At 37.7% G+C, this 23,897-nt stretch overlaps 1 protein-coding gene across 2 annotated transcripts in view; it reads right to left on the reverse strand.

Annotated features, from left to right (window-relative positions):
• Positions 1–23,897, reverse strand: part of SBF2 (SET binding factor 2) — a 495,886-nt gene that overhangs the window by 247,378 nt on the left and 224,611 nt on the right. For both annotated transcript variants that reach the window (XM_018059528.1, XM_018059527.1), the window contains exons 4-6: positions 6,477–6,599; positions 5,051–5,161; positions 3,114–3,219 (exon numbers count right to left, since the gene is read on the reverse strand). In XM_018059528.1, coding sequence (XP_017915017.1) covers positions 3,114–3,219; positions 5,051–5,161; positions 6,477–6,599 — 340 coding nt within the window. The remainder of the gene's footprint in view (positions 1–3,113; positions 3,220–5,050; positions 5,162–6,476; positions 6,600–23,897) is intronic.

Genomic DNA, 23,897 nt, shown 5'->3' on the forward strand with positions numbered 1-23,897 from the left:
TTGATCTCCTTCCGAATGGACTGGTTGGATCTCCTTGCAGTCCAAGGGACTCTCAAGAGTCTTCTCCAACACCACAGTTCAAAAGCATCAATTCTTCGGCGCTCAGCCTTCTTCACAGTCCAACTCTCACATCCATACATGACCACAGGAAAAACCCTGTTTACCTGGGGCCAAACTATGGTGGAGGTAATGAAGATAATGGTGACCTCCATCCAAAGATCCCATGTGTGTACTGCTACACTCAGTGCCCCCAACCCTGCAGCAGGCCACCACCGACCCTTGCCTCTGCCGGAGACTCCTGGACACTCACATGCAAGTCCGGATAGTCTCTTGTGGGGTCACTGCTCCTTTCTCCTGGGTCATGATGCACAAGGTTCTTTTGTGCCCTCCAAGAGTCTATTTCCCAGTCCAGTGTAAGTTCTGGGAGCTCTACAGTGGGGTTAATGGCGACCTCCCCCAAGGGGGCTTATGCCATACCCAAGTCTGCAGCACCCAGAGCCCCTGTCCCTAAGGCAGACCACCGCTGACCCATGTACAGCCATACAAGTCTTCCTAAATGAAAAAGATCATGTGAATAGTGCTTCAACAATGATCAACTTTTGCTCAGTTGTGTCCGACTCTTTGTGATGCCATAGACTGTACAGCCTGCCAGGCTCTCTGTCCATGGGATTTTTCCAGGCAAGGATACTGGAGTGGGTTGCCATTTCCTTCTCCAGGGGATCTGCCTGATCCAGGGATCGAACCTGGGTCTCCTGCATTGTATCAGATGCTTTATCATCTGAGCTGCTAGGGAATAGTGCTTAGCTAAAATCAATTAAGTCAGTGATTAGTAGGGACCATCCACAGGCTGTGTAGGTAGTCCATGAACCCCTAAAATTACATCCAAAACTTTGTGGAGGAAGGTTTTAATCAAGAAGATATTCTTTACAGAAATAAGTGCCACCAAGGAGTCAATGCCTATTTCACACATTAAACAAAATAGCTTTAATTAAATTAATTTGAACTTGGTTGAGATAATTCAATGAGCAGAAACTTTCAGGGAGGAAGAAAAGGAACACATGATTTTTAACAGTTTAAACTCCTATGGGGAGGCAGATATACTAGTACTACCTTGGGATTGATGCCATCATTCATCTTTATTAGGATACTAGAAACTCTATGTGTGGTGATTTAGTCACTGAGTCGAGTCCAGCTCTGGAGACCTCATGGACTGTGGCCTGCAAGGCTTCTCTGTCCATGGGATTTTTACAGTCAAGAATACTGGGGTGGGTTGCCATTTCCTTCTCCAGAGGATCTTCCTGACTCAGGAATCAAATCAAAGTCTCCTACATTGCAGGCTGATTCCTTACCAACTGAGATACAAGGGAAGGCCATTAAACTCTTCTGAGGCTCTCTAAATTTCACTGATGGAAGTCACAAAGAAGAATAAGGATGGGGCTATTAAAGGAAAAGGAGTAATGTGTTTCAGAGTTGAGCAGGGAGTAAAATTCAACTTGAGATGGGGGGAGATAAAAAAGTAGATTTTTTGTGTAAGGAATTAAGAATTCAATGGAGAAGTAGAGATGAGCCCTCAGGAAAGGGACAGTTTCAACTCAACTATAAAAAAACACAGATGGAGAACAATGTGAAAAACATACTCTAAGTGAGTGAGAAACTCTTACGTAGGTACATATATAAGACAAGTAAGAGATAACTGGACATGGAACAACAGACTGGTTCCAAATAGGAAAAGGAGTATGTCAAACTTATATGCAGAGTACATCATGAGAAATGCTGGGCTGGAGGAAGCACAAGCTGGAATCAAGATTGCCGGGAGAAATATCAATAACCTCAGATATGCAGATGACACCACCCTTATGGCAGAAAGTGAAGAGGAACAATAGAGCCTCTTGATGAAAGTGAAAGAGGAGAGTGAAAAAGTTGGCTTTAAGCTCAACATTCAGAAAACTAAGATCATGGCATCCGGTCCCATCACTTCATGGCAGATAGATGGGGAAACAGTGGAAACAGTGGCAGAGTTTATTTTTCTGGGCTCCAAAATCACTGTGGATGGTGACTGCAGCCATGAAATTAAAAGACGCTTACTCCTTGGAAGGAAAGCTATAACCAACCTAGATAGCATATTCAAAAGCAGAGACATTACTTTGCCAACAAAGGTCCGTCTAGTCAAGGCTATGGTTTTTCCAGTAGTCATGTATGGATGTGAGAGTTGGACTGTGAAGAAAGCTGAGCGCTGAAGAGTTGATGCTTTTGAACTGTGGTGCTGGAGAAGACTCTTGAGAGTTCCTTGGACTGCAAGGAGATCCAACCAGTCCATCCTAAAGGAGATAAGTCCTGGGTGTTCATTGGAAGGACTGATGTTGAAGCTGAAACTCCAATACTTTGGCCACCTGATGCGAGGAGCTGACTCACTGGAAAAGACCCTGATGCTGGGAAAGATTGAGGGCAGGAGGAGAAGGGAACGACAGAGGATGAGATGGTTGGATGGCAACATTGACTCAATGGACATGGGTTTGGGTGGACTCCGGGAGTTGGTGATGGACAGGGAGGCCTGGCGTGCTGCAATTCATGGGGTCACAAAGGTGAAACATGACTGAGCAACTGAACGGACTGAAGAGATAAAGTAAGTTACAATCTCTGGCAGCGTTGATCTGAAACATACTCTAAGTTACATTACTCCTTTAATGAAGTATGAGCTGTCCAAAGTACAGAGGTCACTTTCTCATGTCCTCCCTCTTAATTCTTCACCCAAGCCATTGCTAGAAAATTAGAGATGAAGTCCTGTTACAGGTGGTGAAATGAAAAGGAAGGGATTCTTTTAGTTTTATCTTCTAAGGAAAAACAAAACATAGTACCAATTCATCTTTTACAGCACAGAGAAAATATGTTTTCTTTCTAAAAGCCTAAATGATTACAGAGCAAGAGGAGCCTAGGTTAAAAACAATGAATACTAATTGGGATTAGAACCCATATAATTATGTATTTTATATATAACTTATTTAATGGTTTACTTTTTTACTTTCCTGGTTTATGTCAGGTGATGTAGGCGTAAAAATAAATCTTCTTTTCAGAAGCTTTTAGAAAAACACTGAAAAATAGAGAATAAGACATACCTAACTGCTGGAACAGGAGAGCCACACTAGTTCCTGTGACAGGAAGACTGTCATGCAAGGGAGTCTGGATCAGCTGTCTGTCCCCTGCACCCAAGGAAAACAGCTTCTGCAGAATGGGGGGAAAAGACATACACACAACAAATGATTTCTTTTCACACATTTTCTCAAGATAAAAAAAATCACTTTGAAGTTCAAATTTAGAGCAGATGACAATCATATAAGACCCAATTAATAGATGCAAAGGGCAATAAGGCAGCTCAAAACACTAAAGTTACTTTGTGCCCAAATGAATATGATACAAGATAAAGTTACTTTGTGCCCAAATGAATATGATACAAGATAAAGTTACTTTGTGCCCAAATGAATATATACAAGAAAATTCAGTAGTTGGAAGGTGAAAATTTAGTAATAATGAAACACACAAATCAGTGACAGTAACATATAACTTAAAAATAATACAATGTTAAAGCCAACATTTATATGCCAGTTATATGTGAATAAAACTGGAAAAATAAAAGAAATACAGTAATATGAAACATATAACTTAAAAACTTCTAATAGTCATAATAAAAATCCTTTTTAAATTAAAAAAATACATAAAATCATGTCAACAAAAACTTCATCATAATAAAGGCTCATAAAATAACTCATGTGGTTTACAATTTAGGTTCAATTGTGACTAAACTCTCATTTCATATTCTGCTCTTGGAATACACACAGAATGAGGGAAGAGAGTGCAGAAGGAAAATAAACTTAAGAGTAACCAAAAGACACTAGGAAAGATAGTAGATAGTTAAAAAGGCAAAGGGCAAGGGAAAAATATGCCAATTTTACCATAAGTAACATCTCTATCAGACTTTTTAATCGATCAGAGTTTAAAAAAATGTAATTTTTAGAGGGCTTTTCTTTCCGTCAATATTACATAAGAATAAGCATAGTAAGTGGTCAACTAATCAATTTTAGGACTTAAGTAGTTTTTTTAAGTTACCTAGGAACATTTAGTCATGGAAGCTGAGGTTCTCATTTTTCTACTTCAGAGAAGAAGATAAAAATTTCAAGACACAGAGAAGATGAAAGACATGTCACTTTGAGAAAGCTTTATTTCAGTATAAGAGTTTAATGTCCTCATGCACTCAATCTACGTATGACAAAATTCTTTAAGGTATAGATTATACTTTCCAAAGAAGATCTGTGATTTTGGACAATGGTCAACTTCATCATTATTATATTATTATTAAAGGTAGACAACTGAGATGAGAAAAATAAGCCCTCTTCTTCTGAAGCTTAAGTGCAAGCTATTCTACTAAACATTACATACAACATACAAAACGGTCTTAAGGACTGCATATAACTGATTTTAACCAAGGAAATGAAGAAATGAATTAATCTATCCAGGGGTAGTTACAATGTTACAAAAAATTATACTGACAGTTTTCTTAATGTTATCTCTGAATTTTTATCACTGAAAAAAATTTTAATGAGGTGTAATCATATAGAGGAATAAGCATGGTATAAAGAACACATTTGAAATTCAATTTTAAAAAGTGCATTCCCAAGAAAATGTAAGTTAGATTTCAAGTTACACAGAATATAACTTCTAACTATGCAATGTGAAAGGTGAACCCTGTGTTAAAATTAACCCCATGACCTAAGAAAAGAATGGAATCTTGTGTTTCTAGAAGGAAGACCACAGGGACAATGCTTAACTAAACTAAGACCTTTTTTTTTTTTTTTCCCCCAAGGATTGAACTCTCGCCCCCTGCATTGGAAGGGTGGAGTCTTAACCACTGGACCGCCAGGGAAGTCCCCTAAGACCCACTTTAAAAAGAAAATATTTAAAGAATTCGTTTTTTTTCCCTTTTCTTCATAAATTAAATTAACTGGAGGAGAGGAGAAGAGAAGCAGGCCCTCTTCATCTTCTTTTTTATTCTGTTTACCTGAGACCCTCCAGCCGCTGGGACAAGACACGCACACAAGTTTGCAATGAGACTTTCCAAGGAGACATTCAGACTGTCCACATATACAGTGTAGATCAAACCCAGGCAAGCCTGAAAACAAAAGATGCATGTAGTTATTTCATGGAAAAAGCAAGCACTAAAAATAAATTGTGACATCTGCTCCCAGGAAAGTTTCTCTTTGAACATAGTATATTCTACAGTGGCCACAGAATAAATTTTAAGCAGCAAATGTTATTAAGTTTATTAAATTTTCCTCCAGAACCAGAAGCTCTAAATGAGCTTCTAAGATGAGTTTATAAAAAACAGAACTACATAATTTGTTAAACAGGTGTTTGTGTTCAGATAAACACTCTAGCAAATCTGTAAGGCTTAAAACTCTTTTTGTCTCAACTTATTTTGCAAAACTCCAATTTTCAAGAAAAAAATTTAGAAACTTTACCTTATTTTGTGATTATCAATAATTCAGAACATTTATTTTACAGAAAAATTTAACTTATGTGAATTATTACAAAGAACAGCAAAATAGAGAATATATGATTAACACTTTAAGCTCAGAAGAAGGTAGGTGGTAAAATGGATGACAAAATGGAATCATATAAATCTTCCAGTTTATTAAAATCTATAATTAAAAAATTAGTATCTGTTAGGAGTTACCAATTGTCATTGAAATCTTGACACTAAGAATATATATAATCTCAACTATACAGAAAAGTTTTCCAGAATGCATTAATTTCTCAAATCCTTGAGAGATTTTAAGGTATAATTTATATTTTCTAAAAAGATCTGTGATTTCTAGACAATGGTCAACATAACTAATATTAAAGATAGCAATTGAAGTAAGAAAAATAAGCCCTCTTCCCTTTCAAATGTATTTATAACTACAGTAAATTTTTTTTCTATATTTGAAAACTCTATCTAAAAAGTAAAATATCTGGAAGTAAACAATATTTTAAAGCTATGTTGGAAGCAGTATGATCACAACTATTTGAAATCACAAATACTCATCCTATTTCCTTTCACCTGGACTCCTAAAAAGATCAGTAAAAACACACTAAGTTGTTATATTACTAATGCATTTTAAACTTGATACAAGTAATCAAATAATTTCTTTAGGATTCATAAATTTTAGAGTCAGTAAAGATGGGACCTATTTTAAAACAAATTAAACATCCTTAAATATAAGGATATTTTAAACATCCTTAGAAGTTTAAATAGTTATACTAACTTATTCAGGTATTTATTTCATCCAACATGAAATTCGTTTCTTCTATTCATAGTAATTTTATTTTATTGATGAATTTCCAATCAAAGCTATTTTAGGTACAAAAATACTTGTTACCATGGTTCACTCAGAATAGATTTATACAATGATACAAATCAATAATAACAACTATGAGTTCTTTACCCTAAAAATTTCTGGATAATCTAATCTGGATACCAACACCAGGCTTTTGGGAGCAAACACTTCTGCAGGCTGAATCAAACCAGACACTTCCACTTCACCTTCAGTCTCTTCCTTCTTTGTTCCCTAAAAAAAGAGACACTGTAATCAACAGACAGACAATTTCTTAGGGTTACAACCGACAAAATGTAGACATATCAAATATTTCCATGTAATTTATAAAATCCAAAATTAATTACAAAATATAATTTACAAAACTCAAACTAAAAACAAAGAACATACTTTGAGAGGAATCTAAGAAGCAAGTAGGCAAAGAAATTATGAAGCAGGGCATACTCATTATATTTCTGAAAATCCTTAAGCTCCAGATATATAGCACAATTTTATTTGAACATTTGGTTTCTATGTGAGGTATCAGTAATAAAAGGTAAATAAAACACAATTCATCACTGACTAGACAAATACAAATGACACTTAATGGAAATTCAGTTTTTAAGACAAGAAAAAGAAATCTGTTTTAGAAGTAAGGCACTACTGTTTAGTTTTGTTTTTTGGACTTCTCCCCATCTTTCAAGCAAAAGAGATAATCATTTAGGATTATCTTACAGAATGCTCTTAGAAGTAAAGCCCAAACAGCTCTAAATTCTTTTTTCTCAGGAGCAACAATGTTGATTTTTTTTAAAACCAGAGGATATTTTTATATACATAACTAAGTTTCAGAATGTACCTAGTTGTCACTGAACTGTAAAGTTAAAAATAGTTGAAGTGTAAAGCTTATGCCATGCATATTTTATTAGCACAATAAAAATATCTAGAATTTTTTTTAAACCCTAAATATTCAGTGATTAAATACTGGTTAATGTAATAAACTTGAAAAGTATTATTCTGGGGCTTCCCTAATGTTCCAGTGGTTAAGAATCCACCTTGCAATGCAGGGGACACTGGTTCCATCCCTGGTTCAGGAAGATCTCATAATGCTGCGGAGCGACTAAGGCCATGTCCCATTGACTACTGAGTTTGCACTCTGGAGCCCATGAGCTGCAACTACTGAGGCCTGCATGCTCTAGAGCCCATGCTCCGCAACAAGAGAAGCTACCTCAATGAGAAGGATTGATGCCTGTGCACCGCAACTCGAGAGTAGCTCCCACTCTCTGCAACTGGAGAAAGCCTGTGCACAGCAACAAATACCCAAGGCAACCAAAAATAAACTAAATATATAAAAAGAAAAATATTATTCTCATTTATAAGGAACAAATATTTCCCATGCACCTACTGCTCCATAACACTATATGATGCACTATAAAAGTTTCAAGAGAAAAGAAAAAAACAAGATAGAAAAATATTCAAATTTATTTCCAAATGATATTCTAAGATGCTAGGACATTTTCCCTGACTAGAATCCTTTACTCTTTCCTTTCCACTCATCAAAGGTCCTGGAGCTTAAAATTTATCTTGCTTCTCGAAAGCTTTCCTTCACTGATTTTTCTCTCCAACTGTTAATTCTTAGCATTGTTTATACCTGCTCATACTTATTTCTCCTGCCAAGCCTCTCCCCTAAATGCCACAAAATTCCGATTCAACTGCCTGCTTGACCTCTCCACTTAGATGACAAATAGGTTTCTCAAATATGACAAAAATACAGCTCCCATCTTTCTTCCCGAACTCCACTCCTCCTGCAGTAACCTCTTATCTCATCTAAAGGAAATTCTATCCTCCCATTTAGCAAATCAAAAATACTGATTCCTCTCTCTTTCATAACTTTGGTAGCAATCCCGATTTCTCATCACCTCCACTGCTACCACAGGACTGTGAGCCACTACCGTCACTTTTCTGGGTTATTTTATCAGCTCCCTTTAGTCTTCTCCATTCGTCTTTAGCCCTACTTTGCTTCCTTGCTGCTCCTCAAACGTGCTGGACATGTTCCCAGGTAAGGGTCTCAAACACTTTATTATTCCTTTGCCCAGAATAGAAACAATAAGTAATTCCCTCATCTCCCTCCTCCTCCCATTCAAGCAAACTTCTGCTCCATTAAGGCTTTGCTGGCACCCTACTTGAAACTGCAATATCCTAACCCCACCTATGTTCCCTTTGCTTATTTTATTTTTCTCCATGGCACTTGTTACCATCCAGCATTTCACTTATATTGTTTTCTGGTTTTTGCCTCAACTAGAATGTGCTCCATGAAGACCAGGATTTCTGTTTTGTTGACTGGTGATTTCCCAGTTTCTAAAACAAGAGGTGGGCACATAGTTAATATTTATCTAATATTTATTCACTGCATTCATGCAGGAATGAATTTTCTTACATAAAATTAAAAATCTTATTTTACCAAGGGAAGTTTTTCACCTCTACTCGAGGAGGCCAACAACTGTATTAATATTTTCTATCTTCCTTGGACCCCATATAGTTCTATACAGTGAAATATGACCAAGTATTAGATGTCTACGGAATGTACATATCCAAAGGGAAATATCTGTTTACTTTTTATTATGTATGATAAGATCCATATGCTCTTGAAAGATTTTCATTTGTTACAAAGCAAAAGCTAAAATTAGGTTGGGCGGTTCTGGAATTCTTAGAAATAATAAAAATGTGATGAAAATGAATTTACCAAAGATTTCCACACTTAATGAATCATATTTTTTATGGATTACTAACAAATTTTGTCCTTGCATGACAAAAAAATGACTGAAATTCCTGAAAGAGATAAAGTTATCCACATTTTTATGAGATTGTGATACTTGCCCTAGAGTACCATTAGAAGTCCGCTTAAGTACATAACCATTTCATATAAATGACCGTTAACCTATGTTAACCTAAACATAAAACAGAATGCATTGGTCATTTCCTTTAATTAAGTGGAATAATTATTGACAAGAAAGAAAAAAGGTCTGACATAATATGAATCAATACTAAATAAAAACAAGTCTATTTTCTTTATATCACTTTTTATTATAGATTTGACCTTTACTTTGTAAATGTGCTATAAATCATAAGATGCTGCTATTCTTCATTCCAATAGCTCTTCTATAAGAATACAATGTCCCAAATTTAGAGAAAATTCATATTCCTTTTTTCAAAGAAAAATGCACTGCTGTGATTTTTGTTTAATTGTTGTTTATAACAAGTCTTATTCCAGTAGACAGTAGTGTTGTGGTTTTGGTTAACTTTTTTAATAAGTAATTTATCATGTAAAAGAATAGTGCTTTTTTTAATAGCTGTTAGAATATATTTTGTGTAATAATTCTGTAGTGATACTAACTCTGTTATGTGTTTTACAATGACAAATTTTCACATATTGAAAAGATGTGAGAAATGTAATAAGCAGGAAATTAAAAACACAGGATACAAATGTAATAGACATTATAATAATGGTCAGAAATTTGGCATTTTATAGTAGAAAGCATTTTCACATATTTACTCTCATTTGAACAAAACATACAAGCCTTCTTCCAAGCTGATTATTCCTTGATTTTAGTAGGTCCCAAAGTACTCTTGACTGAAAAGTCCCATGGATGGAGGAGCCTGGAAGGCTGCAGTCCATGGGGTTGCTGAGGGTCAGACACCACTGAGCGACTTCACTTTCACTTTTCACCTTCATGCATTGGAGAAGGAAATGGCAACCCACTCCAGTGTTCCTGCCTGGAGAATCCCAGGGATGGGGGAGCCTGGTGGGCTGCCATCTATGAGCCAGACATGACTGAAGCGACTTAGCAGCAGCAGCAATAAAGATACATGGAAAAGGAGATGGCAACCCACTCCAGTATTCTTGCCTGGGAAATTCCATGGACAGAGGACCATGGCCGGCTACAGTCAATGGGGTCACCAAGAGTCGGTCACAACTGAGCACATCAGCAATAGATACAAATTTACCTTAAATTCTGTTTACTGAACTGCCTCACATTGACATATAAGGTGATTTTATCTTATATTTTGTGTAAGTATGTGCCACAACTTGCCCACTTACTGATATTTTTTCCTACCTATTATTACTACAGACCACATCTACCAGTGGCATTCCCAGCTGCTATGTGGTTTACACTCTATGTAGCTCTCCAACTCTTCATGCTTCAATAATATGGGATAAATTAGTACCCACCATAGAAATCTGCCCTAAAAGAACTACTGCCTTTCAAACATATCCTCAGGCAAAAATGCTAAAAATTATTAGAATACTTATTTTATGGAATAACTACATATAGCAGATAGGCACAATTTGTAAGAAGCTTATCCTACCACCTAGGTAGAATACTTCATTCTCATCTCTGCTCTACTCCTGATGCCTGACTCCTGTCTCTTCTATTCTGAAAAGACAAACTGCATTCAATATCATCTGTGCTAAGAAGACTCTTGAGAGTCCCTTGGACTGCAAGGAGATCCAACCAGTCCATTCTGAAGGAGATCAGCCCTGGGATTTCTTTGGAAGGAATGATGAACTCCAGTACTTTGGTCACCTCATGCGGAGAGTTGACTCATTGGAAAAGACTCTGATGCTGGGAGGGACTGGGGGCAGGAGGAGAAGGGGACAACAGAGGATGAGATGGCTGGATGGCATCACTGACTTGATAGATGTGAATCTGAGTGAACTCCGGGAGTTGGTGATGGACAGGGAGGTCATCACTGCAATTCATGGGGTCGCAAAGAGTCGGACACGACTGAGCGACTGGACTGAACTGAACTGAAGCTCATTTTCAGCAACACTGTTTCATACTGTGTGTGTTTGTGTGTTAGTCACTCAGTCCCCGTAGTCGTTTCCAACTCTTTACAACCCCATCGACTGAAGCTTGCCAAGCTCTTTGTCCATGAAATTCTCCAGGCAAGAATACTGGAGCGGGTTGTCTTTCCCTTCTTCAGGAGATCTTCCTGACCCAGGGACTGAACCCAGGTCTCCAGCATTGCCGGCAGATTCTTTACTGTCTGAGCCACCAGGGAGTTCCTACTAATTCTCCCATCAAAATTTCTTTAAACACTCAATTTTAAAAGGAGGATGAATGGGAAGGCGGGAAGAATTGTGAGAGTAACACCGAAATATGTACATTAATACATGAAGTGGGAAGTTGCTATATAGCACAGGGGGCTCAACCCAGTGCTCCGTAACAACCTAGAGGAGTGGGACGGGGTTGGGGGGTGGGGTGGGAGGCAGTTCAAAAGAGAGGGACACATGTAAACTTACGGTTCATTCACATTGTTGTATGGCAGATAAGTAAACATATTTTTAAAGCAATTATTTGCCAATTAACTTTTTTTAATTATGAAAGGAATTATGCAAGCAAAAATTTTCCAGTTTTACATCTCCATTTTGAAAAGCAATTTATTACAGTATACCATTATATAGAGTTGCCACAGCTAAGCAATTTGAGGACTTTAAGATCTTCCAAAATTGGAAATAAAGGAGTCTAAGTAGTTGCAAAATTCTGTAAGGTCTACAATTCTGCCCTGAAAACTTCATTTCTTGCCTAATAGTCCCTTAATTATGTTGACATGTCTATATCATAAAACCTAATTTATTCTTGCATTGGTCTGAAAAATGATGACTACATGAGATAAACACATTTTAGAATTTCAAAGCTTCAGACAACTGGGCCACTAGCCTTCAGTTCAGAATGCAGTTTACCTCTAGCAAAGAAAATACCCTGATATTTTCCCCTTCAATAGCTCCTGGACTCGCCACTATTCTAAAAGTAGGGCAAATTCATTTGCAGGGCTATTATATATTCATCCAGAAAGCTGCCTATTTTTAAGAGGCACACAATCCATAAGTTTTTTAAACATATATACTTATAAGGCAGCATTTTCAAAAGTGTCTTCTGCTGGAGGCTAACAGATATTGCTCAGGTAAAAAGGTCTCCTAATCAAAAGTTTTGGAAACAATAAAGTCAAGTTTAAAAGGTTTCCTTACTGCAGGAATTTTCAGACTTTGATAGGCAAATCTCGTTTGTGCAATGTCAAGCACAGAAGATATGAATTATTTCTCAAACTTACTATACCAATGAAACTCTCTTTATTAAAAGCATCTAGAGGACCTAGTGCCCTATGAAACATATGCTGAGAAAGGCTGTCACAAGCTGTTCAAGAATAGAAAATGTGTGAAAGTGAAATATGTATATATTCCTGTGTTCTATATCCTAAGAAGACTAAGTTAATACCATGCTTAATTCATAAATATATTCTATACCTGTTTCATTCATTTTCACATTTTAAAAAGTAAAGTGAGATTTGAAAATATCAGAATGTAGATAATGTTGCTGGAAGCTATGGCACTTTCAGTTCAGTTCAGTTCAGTCACTCAGTCGTGTCCGACTCATTGCAACCCCATGAATCGCTGCACGCCAGGCCTCCCTGTCCATCACCAAATCCCAGAGTTCACCCAAACTCATGTCCATCAAGTTGCTGATGTCATCCAGCCATCTCATCCTCTGTCGTTCCTTTCTCTTCCTGCCCTCAATCCCTCCCAGCATCAAGGTCTTTTCCAATGAGTTAGCTCTTCGCATCAGGTGGCCAAAGTATTGGAGTTTCAGCTTTAGCATCATTCCTTCCAATGAACACCCAGGACTGATCTCCTTTAGGATGGACTGGTTGGATCTCCTTGCAGTCCAAGGGATTCTCAAGAGTCTTCTCCAACACCACAGTTCAAAAGCATCTATTCTTTGGCACTCAGCTTTCTTCACAGTCCAACTCTCACATCCATACATGACTACTGGAAAAACCATAGCCTTGACTACACGGACCTTTGTTGGCAAAGTAATGTCTCTGCTTTTGAATATGCTATCTAGGTTGGTTATAGCTTTCCTTCCAAGGAGTAAGCGTCTTTTAATTTCATGGCTGCAGTCACCATCCACGGTGATTTTGGAGCCCAGAAAAATAAACTCTGCCACTGTTTCCACTGTTTCCCGATCTATCTGCCATGAAGTGATGGGACCGGATGCCATGATCTTAGTTTTCTGAATGTTGAGCTTTAAGTCAACTTTTTCACTCTCCTCTTTCACTTTCATCAAGAGGCTCTATTGTTCCTCTTCACTTTCTGCCATAAGGGTGGTGTCATCTGCATATCTGAGGTGATTGATATTTTTCCCGGCAATCTTGATTCCAGCTTGTGCTTCTTCCAGCCCAGCGTTTCTCATGATGTACTCTGCATATAAGTTAAATAAGCAGGGTGACAATATACAGCCTTGACATGCTCCTTTTCCTATTTGGAACCAGTCTGTTGTTCCATGTCCAGTTCTAACTGTTGCTTCCTGATCTGCATACAGGTTTCTCAAGAGGCAGGTCAGGTGGTCTGGTATTCCCACCTCTTTCGGAATTTTCCACAATTTATTGTGATCCACATAGCCAAAGGCTTTGGCATAGTCAATAAAGCAGAAGTAGATGTTTTTCTGGAACTCTCTTGCTTTTTCCAGGATCCAGGGGATGTTGGCAATTTGATCTCTGGTTCCTCTGCCTTTTCTAAATCCAGCTTGAACATCTGGAAGTTATGGTTCACATATTGCTGAAGCCTGGCTTGGAGAATTTTGAGCATTACTTTGCTAGCGTGTGAGATGAGTGCAATTGTGTGGTACTCTGAGCATTCTTTGGCATTGCCTTTGGGATTGGAATGAAAACTGACCTTTTCCAGTCCTGAGGCCACTGCTGAGTTTTCCAAATTTGTTGGCATAATGAGCGCAGCACTTTCACAGCATCACCTTCCAGGATTTGAAATAGCTCAACTGGAATTCCATCACTTCCACTAGCTTTGTTCGTAGTGATGCTTTCTCAGGTCCACTTGACTTCACATTCCAGGATGTCTGGCTCTAGGTGAGTGATCACACCATCGTGATTATCTTGGTCATGAAGCTCTTTTTTGTACAGTTCCGCTGTGTATTCTTGCCACCTCTTCTTAATATCTTCTGCTTCTGTTAGGTCCATATCATTTCTGTCCTTTATTGAGCCCATCTTTGCATCAAATGTTACCTTGGTATCTCTAATTTTCTTGAAGAGATCTCTAGTCTTTCCCATTCTGTTCTTTTCCTCTATTTCTTTGCATTGATCTCTGAGGAAGGCTTTCTTATCTCTCTTTGCTATTCTTTGAAACTCTGCATTCAGATGCTTATATCTTTCTTCTCTCCTTTGTTTTTTGCCTCTCTTCTTTTCACAGCTATTTGTAAGGCCTCCTCAGACAGCCATTTTGCTTTTCTGCATTTCTTTTCCATGGGGATGGTCTTGATCCCTGTCTCCTGCACAATGTCACAAACCTCCGTCCATAGTCCATCAGGCACTCTGTCTATCAGATATAGTCCTTTCAATCTATTTCTCACTTCCACTGTACAATCACAAGGGATTTGATTTAGATCATACCTGAATGGTCTAGCGGTTTTCCCTACTTTCTTCAATTTAAGGCACTTTACAGCTGCCCTAAGAAAATATTCAGCATGCCTGTGGCCCATTCTCACCATGAGTTAGGAACTTCTACTCTAGACCAGTGGTTCTGTAACTTTAGTGCACAACAAGATCACTGAGAGCTTGCTCAAACCAATTTTTGAGTCCTACCCCTAAAATTTCTGATTCAGTAGGTCTGAGGTAGAATCCAAGAATTTACATTTCTAACAAGTTACCTAGTAGTACTGATATTGCTGATGCAGGGATCAGTTATGTCCAACTTTTTGTAACCCTATGGATTGTAGACTCCTCTGTCCATGGGATTCTCCAGGCACAAGTACTGGAATGGGCTGCCATTTCCTCCTGCAGGGGATCTTTACTACCCAGGGATTAAACCCTCATCTCTTAGGTGTCCTGCATTGGCAGATGGGTTCTTTACCTGTAGTGCCAACTGGGAAGCCCAGAGATCATGCAGTTTTAAGCTAACCAATATGAGAATATAAAAGAAAATAATAACTGTAACATATATTCTATATGCCAGACACTGTGCTAAGCATTATGAGTGTAAATAATTCATTTATACAATCAAGAATTTATTAAATACTATTTTCCAGTAAAGGAAACCAGAACTCCCTGAAGAAATGACATTCTAATTTTGATTCACAAAAATGTACAAAATTAGCCTATTCATCTTAGTAAAAAAGTAAAGAATCTATCAAAGACTAACAGAATCAAAATAAATAAAAATCACAATTGACTGATTTAAACATACAAAAATCCATAAGTTTATAATTTTTAATTAGTCACTGCTTCCCTGGTGGCTCAGAGGTTAAAGCGTCTGCCTCCAATGCAGGAGACCCAGGTTTGACCCCTGGGTCAGGAAGATCCCCTGGAGGAGGAAATGGTAACCCACTCCAGTATTCTTGCCTGGAGAATCCCATGGACGGAGAAGCCTGGTAGACTACACTCCATGGGGTCGCAAAGAGTTGGACATGACTGAGCGACTTCACTTCTTCTCACTTCTCAAAGATGGCTAAAGGGCTTCCCTGATAGCTCATCTAGTACAGAATCCACCTGCAATGCAAGAGATCTTGGTTCTATTCCTGGGTCGGGAAGATCCATTGGAGAAGAGATACGCTACCCATTCCAGTATTCTTGGGCTTCCCTTGTGGCTCAGCTGGTAAAGAATCTGCTGCCTTGCAGGAGACCTGGGATTGATACCCAGGTTGGGAAGATCCCCTGGAGAAGGAAAAGGCTACCCATTCCAGTATTCTTGCCTGGAAAACCCATGGAAAGAGGAGCATGGCAAATTACAGTCCATGGGGTCGCAAAGATTCAGACATAACTGAGGGACTAAGCATGCATGCTGCATGCACACACTAAAATATTTGCAAGTAAATTATGGTGTCCGGGGTTTGCTTTAAAATGTCTCTCCCTATTTTAAAAAAAAAAAGGATTTAAATTTTAAAAGACTGACAAAATTCCGATAATTTTTAAAGCTGGGTCAAGTGTAATGGGGTTTATATACTACTCACTTAAATTTTGTATTTAAAAAAAATTCCCATCTAAAAAACAAAGAAAATAAAATCTTCATTATGCATCTCCTATGTGTCAACGTTATTGTAAAGTACATTTATTCATTTTGCTCCTTTGATCACACTTGGTTGCTGACATACCAAAATGTCTTTAGTTTGAACTGCATTATTATTGGTTCATAAACACACTTATAGACTCATTAAAAGATTCTAAAATGATATACATCCTAAGTTGCTTCAGTCTTGTCCAACTCTATGCAAGCCTATGGACTATATAGCCCACCAGACCTCTGTCCATGGGATTCTCCAGGCAAGAATACTGGAGTGGGTTGCCATTTTCATCTTCAGGGGATCTTCTCGATCCAGGGATCAAACCCATGTCTCTTAAATCTCTTGCACTGGCAGGTGGGTTCTTTACTAGTGCCACCTGAGAAGTTCAAAAAATTTAGACAGGTCCATCTTTTTTAGGGTAAGTCATATAATAAAGCACCTCACATCTATCATATTTTACTGATTACTTAAAAAATTTTATAATCACATTGCCTAACTGGATAATTCTGGGAATATGTTATCAAAAATTTAATGCCAAACTTTTGCTTGTGTTTTTTGACAGTGTTACTGTAATTTAGAAAGATAAGAGCCAACATTTTTAAAGTTGCACAATTATATTTTGGATGGTTTGTGTCCCTAAGTTCCTCTTCTTTAGACTTCCAAATAATGTGTCATAGTATATTTGGTATGAAGTAATTCGCACCAAATGAGAATTAAAAGATCTATTTTTGAACTGATGATACGATCCAAAAATAAAAGAAAAACACATTTTTTAAAAAGGACATAGTTCACTGTTCACATTAAAAATGGGAACAACATTAATGATGACCCAGAAAGGAACATCATCTGGACTTTAATATTATCTTTTTCAAATATTACCTCATTGTTTTTACCATTTTTTTGGACCAATTCCAAAAGATATTATCTCTCTATTCTTCACACAGAAAAGCTGTTATATAATTCTGGCTAGCATCTACTACCTAGGTGAACTTACATAGGAGCTAGAAATCTTATAACTTAAACTCGAATCAGACTAACTTTCTGTAAGGTAATTGTGAATACTAAATAAATTACAATGCTTTGGTCCAGTTAAAGTGGCAAATAGGAAAATATCCGAGCTAAAAAGAAAAATAATTTTCAAGCGTTAATTCTAAATATATGAGAACATTGATCTTGGTTTTTAATATTATTTAGTGAAAGTAGAGAGTGAAAAAGTTGGCTTAAAGCTCAATATTCAGAAAACGAAGATCATGACATCCAGTCCCATCACTTCATGGGAAATAGATGGGGAAACAGTGGAAACAGTGTCAGACTTTATTGTTTTGGGCTCCAAAATCACTGCAGATGGTGATTGCAGCCATGAAATTAAAAGACACTTACTCCTTGGAAGAAAAGTTATGACTAACCTAGATAGCATATTCAAAAGCAGAGATATTACTTTGCCGACTAAGGTCCATCTAGTCAAGGCTATGGTTTTTCCTGTGGTCATGTATGGATGTGAGAGTTGGACTGTGAAGAAGGCTGAGCACCGAAGAATAGATGCTTTTGAACTGTGGTGTTGGAGAAGCCTCTTGAGAGTCCCTTGGACTGCAAGGAGATCCAATCAGTCCATTCTGAAGGAGATCAGCCCTGGGACTTCTTTGGAAGGAATGATGCTAAAGTGGAAACTCCAGTACTTTGGCCACGTCATGCGAAGAGTTGACTCATTGGAAAAGACTCTGATGCTGGGAGGGATTGAGGGCAGGAGGGGAACGGGATGACCGAGGATGAGATGGCTGGATGGCATCACGGACTCGATGGACGTGAGTCTGAATGAACTCCGGGAGTTGGTGATGGGCAGGGAGGCCTGGCGTGCTGCGATTTATGGGGTCACAAAGAGTCGGACACGACTGACCGACTGAACTGAACTGAACTGATTACTCAAATAAGCCAGGACTCCTTGAAGTACTGGATGATTTAACGACTGGAGCAGAGAAGGAAAAAGGTGATCCTGGAACACCTTGTTATGACAGAAATTTTAAAAATGCTTTAAAAAACACTGTGATGGGGTTTTGACAAGACAACACAGGAACCATTCTGATGGGGTAATCACTGGTCAAATCTTAGACAATCTATGTATCACAACAGAGACAACCATTAATTATATACTACTGAAGAAAAAAGAAACTAGAATATTCCACATAGACAGACAAGACAGAAGAAAAACGTCAACTGCTGACTGGTAAAGGTACAGGTAGAGGGTGTGCATAGTTGGAAAATGGTCATTTTGCAACCATCATACTAAGAATTGGCATAGGCAAGAATCATCAAATCTGGTGGGACGGTTGAGGGATAATTAATGAGTTACAGAATATTTACAGTCTTAAAGTATCTTACCACACACAGCTTATTAGTTGCAAGAAGAAAAAAAAAAAAAAAAAAAAAAACAAGCAAGTATACAATGGAGATATCTGACAATCACCAGACCAGGTACTCAAAAAGAACATCAGTAGGGCAGGCTGGTAGTAGACAGACATTGTGTATTTCCAGATATGTGCCCTTAGAAGGACATACACTTGGTATTCCAAATGCTGGTAGTATTCCAACTACTGATGGATAACCTGAATCTAAATGAAAGATATCAGAAAAACAAAAAATATTAAGAGTTCTATTTAAAAGAGGCATTCGGACCTGCACTATTTGAAAATGCCAAAGGCTGAGCAACTATTTCAGATGAAAACAGACAAAAAAAAAATGATAATTAAATGCAACACATGATTTTTTTAAACTACATCCTATACTGGAGGACCAAAAAAAGACAGTGGGAAGGGCATAAAGAACATTAGGTCAAATGACAAAACTGAATATGGATGGTAGAGGAGGTAAAGGTGTATTACCGATGTCAGTTTTCTGATACTGATAACCATACTATGTTTATGTTAGAAAAAAAAAAAAACTAACTCATGAAATACACACTGAATACTTTAGGGCAAAGAGAAATGAAACACACTAATTTGTCTCAAATAGTTCAGAAAAATGTGTGTGTGTCTGTCTAAGGAGAAAGATGGAGTGGAGTAGGGGAAAGAGAGCGGGGTCTATGAAAGATAATTGATATTTATGGTAATAAACATCTTAATCCATTTAACTGTTGATGGACTCTTAGCTTGTTCCTGTATCTTGGCTATTGTGAATAATGCTGCAATGAACATGGGAAGCAGATATCTCTTCCATACCCTATTTTCATTTCCTTTGGATATATACTCAGAAGTGGTATTGCTGGATTATAAGGCAGTTCTATTTTTAATTTTTTGAGGAATTTCTATTTTCATTTTCCATAATATTTCCCACCAATTCACATTTCCACCCACAGTTCACAAGGGTTCCCTTTTATCTACAGTCTTGTATACGCTTGTTGTCTCTTATCTCTTTGATAACTGCCATTTTAACAGATGGCAATGTTATGTGATATTGCATTATGTATGAGGTGATATTTCATTATGTTATTGATTTCCATTTCCCCGATTATTACTTACTTCTGCTAAGCAACAACAAAAAAATCCAAGTCACTGGCAAGAACTTTGTTAAGGAGTCTATCCCCAAGTGTTTACCTCTTTTAAAGAGCTTACTGTTTCATTTATTTCCACTCTGATCTTTGTTATTTCCTTCATTCTATTAGTTTTGGGCTTAGTTTCGGCATCTTCTAGCTCCTTACAGTGTAAACTTAATGTGCTTATTTGAGGTTTTGCTCTTTCCTTAATGTAGGTGTTAATTACTATAATCACTGTAAATTTCCCCCCTTTTGGTTTAGTCAATAAACTTTGGTATGTTGTATCTTCATTTTCATTTGTCTCAAGGTTTTTAAAATTCTTCTTTAGTGTATTTTTTGACCCACTCAGTAGTGTATTATTTAACCTCTACTGCTGCTGCTGCAGCTAAGTCGCTTCAGTCGTGTCCAACTCTGTGCGACTCCATAGACGGCAACCCACCAGGCTCCCCCACCCCTGGGATTCTTCCGGCAAGAACACTGGAGTGGGTTGCCATTTCCTTCTCCAATGCATGAAAGTGAAAAGTGAAAGTGAAGTTGCTCAGTCATGTCTGACCTCTACATAGGTGTAAATTTTCCAGTCCTCTTCTTGTAACTGACTTCTAATTCTACACTTCTGTGGTTGGAAAAGAAGCTTAATATGATTTTAATCTTAAATGTACTGGCTTCATTTGTGGTCTACCATATTATCTATCCTAGGGAACGTTCAATGTATGCTTCAGAAGTATGTGTGTTCAGCTGCTGTCGTATGGAAGGTTCTCCATATGTCTGTTGGTGCTTCCCAGGTGGCGCAGTGGTAAAGAATCTGCCACCAATGCACGAGGCGCGAGAGCTGAGGGTTCAGTCTCTGGGTAGAGAAAATCCCTGGAGTAGGATATGGCCACTTGCTCCAGTATTCTTGCCCAGAAAATTCCATTGACAGAGAAGCCTGGTGGAGTTCATGGGGTGGCAAAGAATCAGACATGACTGGGTGACTGAACACACACATAATGTTTGTTAAGTGCATCTCGTCTAACATACTGTTTAAATCCAGTTTTCCTTATTGATCTTCTGTTTGAATGATCTCTCCACTGTTGAATATGGGGTACTTAAATCTTCTACTACTATTGTATTGTCATCAATTTTTATCTTCAGATTTGCTCTATTCATTTAGGTGCTCTAATAATATCAACAGATGCATAAATATTTATAAATATTCTCTCTGATGAGCTATTTTTATCATTATACAATGACCTTCCTTGTTTCTTCTTACAGTTTTTTGTTCAAAGTCATTTTTTTCTTATATTAAGTACAGCTACCCCAGCTTTCTTTTGATTTCCATTTGCATGAGGTATCTTTTTCTCCTCTTCATTTTCAGCCAATGTATGTCTTTAAAAGTGAAGTGAGTTTTGTTTCAGGTCGTTCTGTTTTGTGGGTTTGTTTGTTTGTTTGTTTTTTTCCCTAAAATCCATTCAGCTACGCTACATCTTTGAATTGGAAATTTAGTCATTTTACATTTAAAGTAATTACTGATTATTACGTATTTACTACTATCATTTTGTTAACTGTTTCCTCGCAGTTTCATAATCCTTCATCTTTATTTTACTACATTTAACATTTACCATTACAAGTGAGATTTATACTTTCACATGTTTTCCTATTACTAACTAGCACCTTTTCATTTCAGATTAAAGAAATTCCTTTAACCTTTCCTACAAGGCCAGTTTAGTGGTGATTAGCTTCTTTAGCTTTTGCTAGTCTGCAAAACTCTTTCCTTCAATTCTTAAGGACAACATGCCAGGTGAAATCTTTTTGGTTGACAGGTTTTTTTTTCTCAGGAATTTAAATAAATCTTGCCACTTCTCTCTGGTCTGCAAAGTCTCTGCTGAAGAAATCTGTTCATCTTCTTATCAGGGTTCCCTTTTATGATCAAGTTATTTTTTTCTTGCTTTTAAGATTCTCTCTTTGTCTTTAACTTTTGACACTAATTACAATGTACCTTGGTGTTGGTCTCTTTGGATTCATTGTATTTGGAAATCTCTGGGCTTCTAGATCTGAATGTCTGTTTCTTTCCAAAGATTAGGAAAGTTTTCACCCATTATTTCTTCTTATAAGTTTTCTTCCCCCTTTCACTCTCTTTTCTTCTCCTAGGATCCCTATATGATGCAAATGTTGGTTTGCTTGATGTTATCTCATAAGTCCTGACCCTTAGGCAGTAGCTTTTAAAGTATGTACACAGGATTTTTTCAAGCAAAGACTGAGAGATGAGTTTCTCTTTGTTTCCTCCATGCTGAGCCCCAGCAAATCCTTGAAAATCCATTAATAACTCTCCTTGTTATACTCTGGTGGGTCTCATGAACAAAAAGCCCCACTGTCTTTCAGAGCTGGTGTTTTTGGGGTCCATACCTCAGGTGGAAGTCTAAAAAAATGGGAGGTAAATGTTGGGTCCAAACTCTTGGCATGTCAGGGGAGGAGCTTGGAATTGTAAGTTCCTTCCCGATTGCATGTCTCTGTGCCAGGGATGGGGTTTATGGTGAGACTGCATCTCAGCCTTTTTTACTCACTTCAGTATGGGTATATTCTCATTAGCCTGATATACAGAAATTGCTCAGCTAGTTTCTGGATTTCCTTCAGCTGAAACTGCTCTGTGTGTAGCCGTGGATTCAGTTTGTCCATAGGAGTGGGTTGCCTGCCACGTTGAACTGGAATCCTGTTACACTGTCTTAATGTATTACTTGTCTGTGAGTTAATTCGAGGTGAAAGGGGTTCGTAATGATGGAGAGAGGAAGAAGAACCAAAACAATCAGTTTTATTAGATAATTCTAGGGAGTTGTACAGAGGCACCCTCAGGAATATGGAAATAAAAGAAAATATTGCATTCTCAGAACTAACTTATATTCAAAATATCAACAGGTAAATGAAAGGTCCCTTGAAAGAGACAGTGAGGCTCTCAACTAGAGAACAGTCTTTCTCATCAGAATGAACTGATCAAAATGGGAAGTGAATCAACTAACTGTTGGCAACACCCACTTGAATGCTATCTAGGACAGAAATGATTAGAATCATAGACATTTAAGTCTTCTGTCTGCACTGACAGCTTGTTGTTGTTGTTTAGTTGCTCAGTTGTGTATGACTTTTTGTGATGCTATGGACTGCAATATGCCAGGCTTCCCTTTCCTTCACTATCTCCTGGAGTTTGCTAGACCTTATGTCCATTGAGTCAATGATGCCATCCAACAATCTCGTCCTCTGTTGACCCCTTTACTGCCTGCCTTCGATCTTTCCCAGCATCAAGGTCTTTTCCAATGAGTCAGCTCTTCGCATCAGGTGGCCAAAGTACTGGAGCTTCAGCTTCAGCATCAATATTCCAAAGAATATTCACGGTTGATCTCCTTCAGGATTGACTGGTTTGATCTTCTTGCTGTCCAAGGGACCCTCAAGATTGTCTTTTCCAACACTGCAGTTGGAAAGCACTCAGCCTTCTTTATGGTCCAGTTCTCACATCTGTACATGACTACTGGAAAAACTATAGTCTTGACTATACAGATAATTATTAATTTAAAAAACAGTTGGCCCTGAACAATGCAGGATTCAGAGATGCCGATTTCTCTGTGCAGTTGAAAATCCACACATTACCTTCACAGTTGGTGTTCTGCATCCACATATTCAACCAACCATGGATCGAGTAGTACTATAGTATATATTTACTGAAAAAAAAAATCCATGTATAAGCGGACCTGTGCAGTTTAAGCCCATGTTGTTTAAGGGTCAGTTACACAAACAACTGGCTGTGTTAATCTGGCAGGTATTAAATCTCTGACATGAAAAATTCCCTTGTTTGATTCCACAATCAAAATGAATCTGATTTTGACATGGCTTCCCACAAAGATCTGACAATAAGGAGAAAGTATGCTGATAACATAGATAACATATATTTTGTTCTATATAAACTTTTAACTTATCACTATAAATTAAAAACCAGCA

Source organism: Capra hircus, chromosome 15, assembly GCF_001704415.2.
Source record: "Capra hircus breed San Clemente chromosome 15, ASM170441v1, whole genome shotgun sequence".
In the NCBI taxonomy this organism is placed as follows: domain Eukaryota; kingdom Metazoa; phylum Chordata; class Mammalia; order Artiodactyla; family Bovidae; genus Capra; species Capra hircus.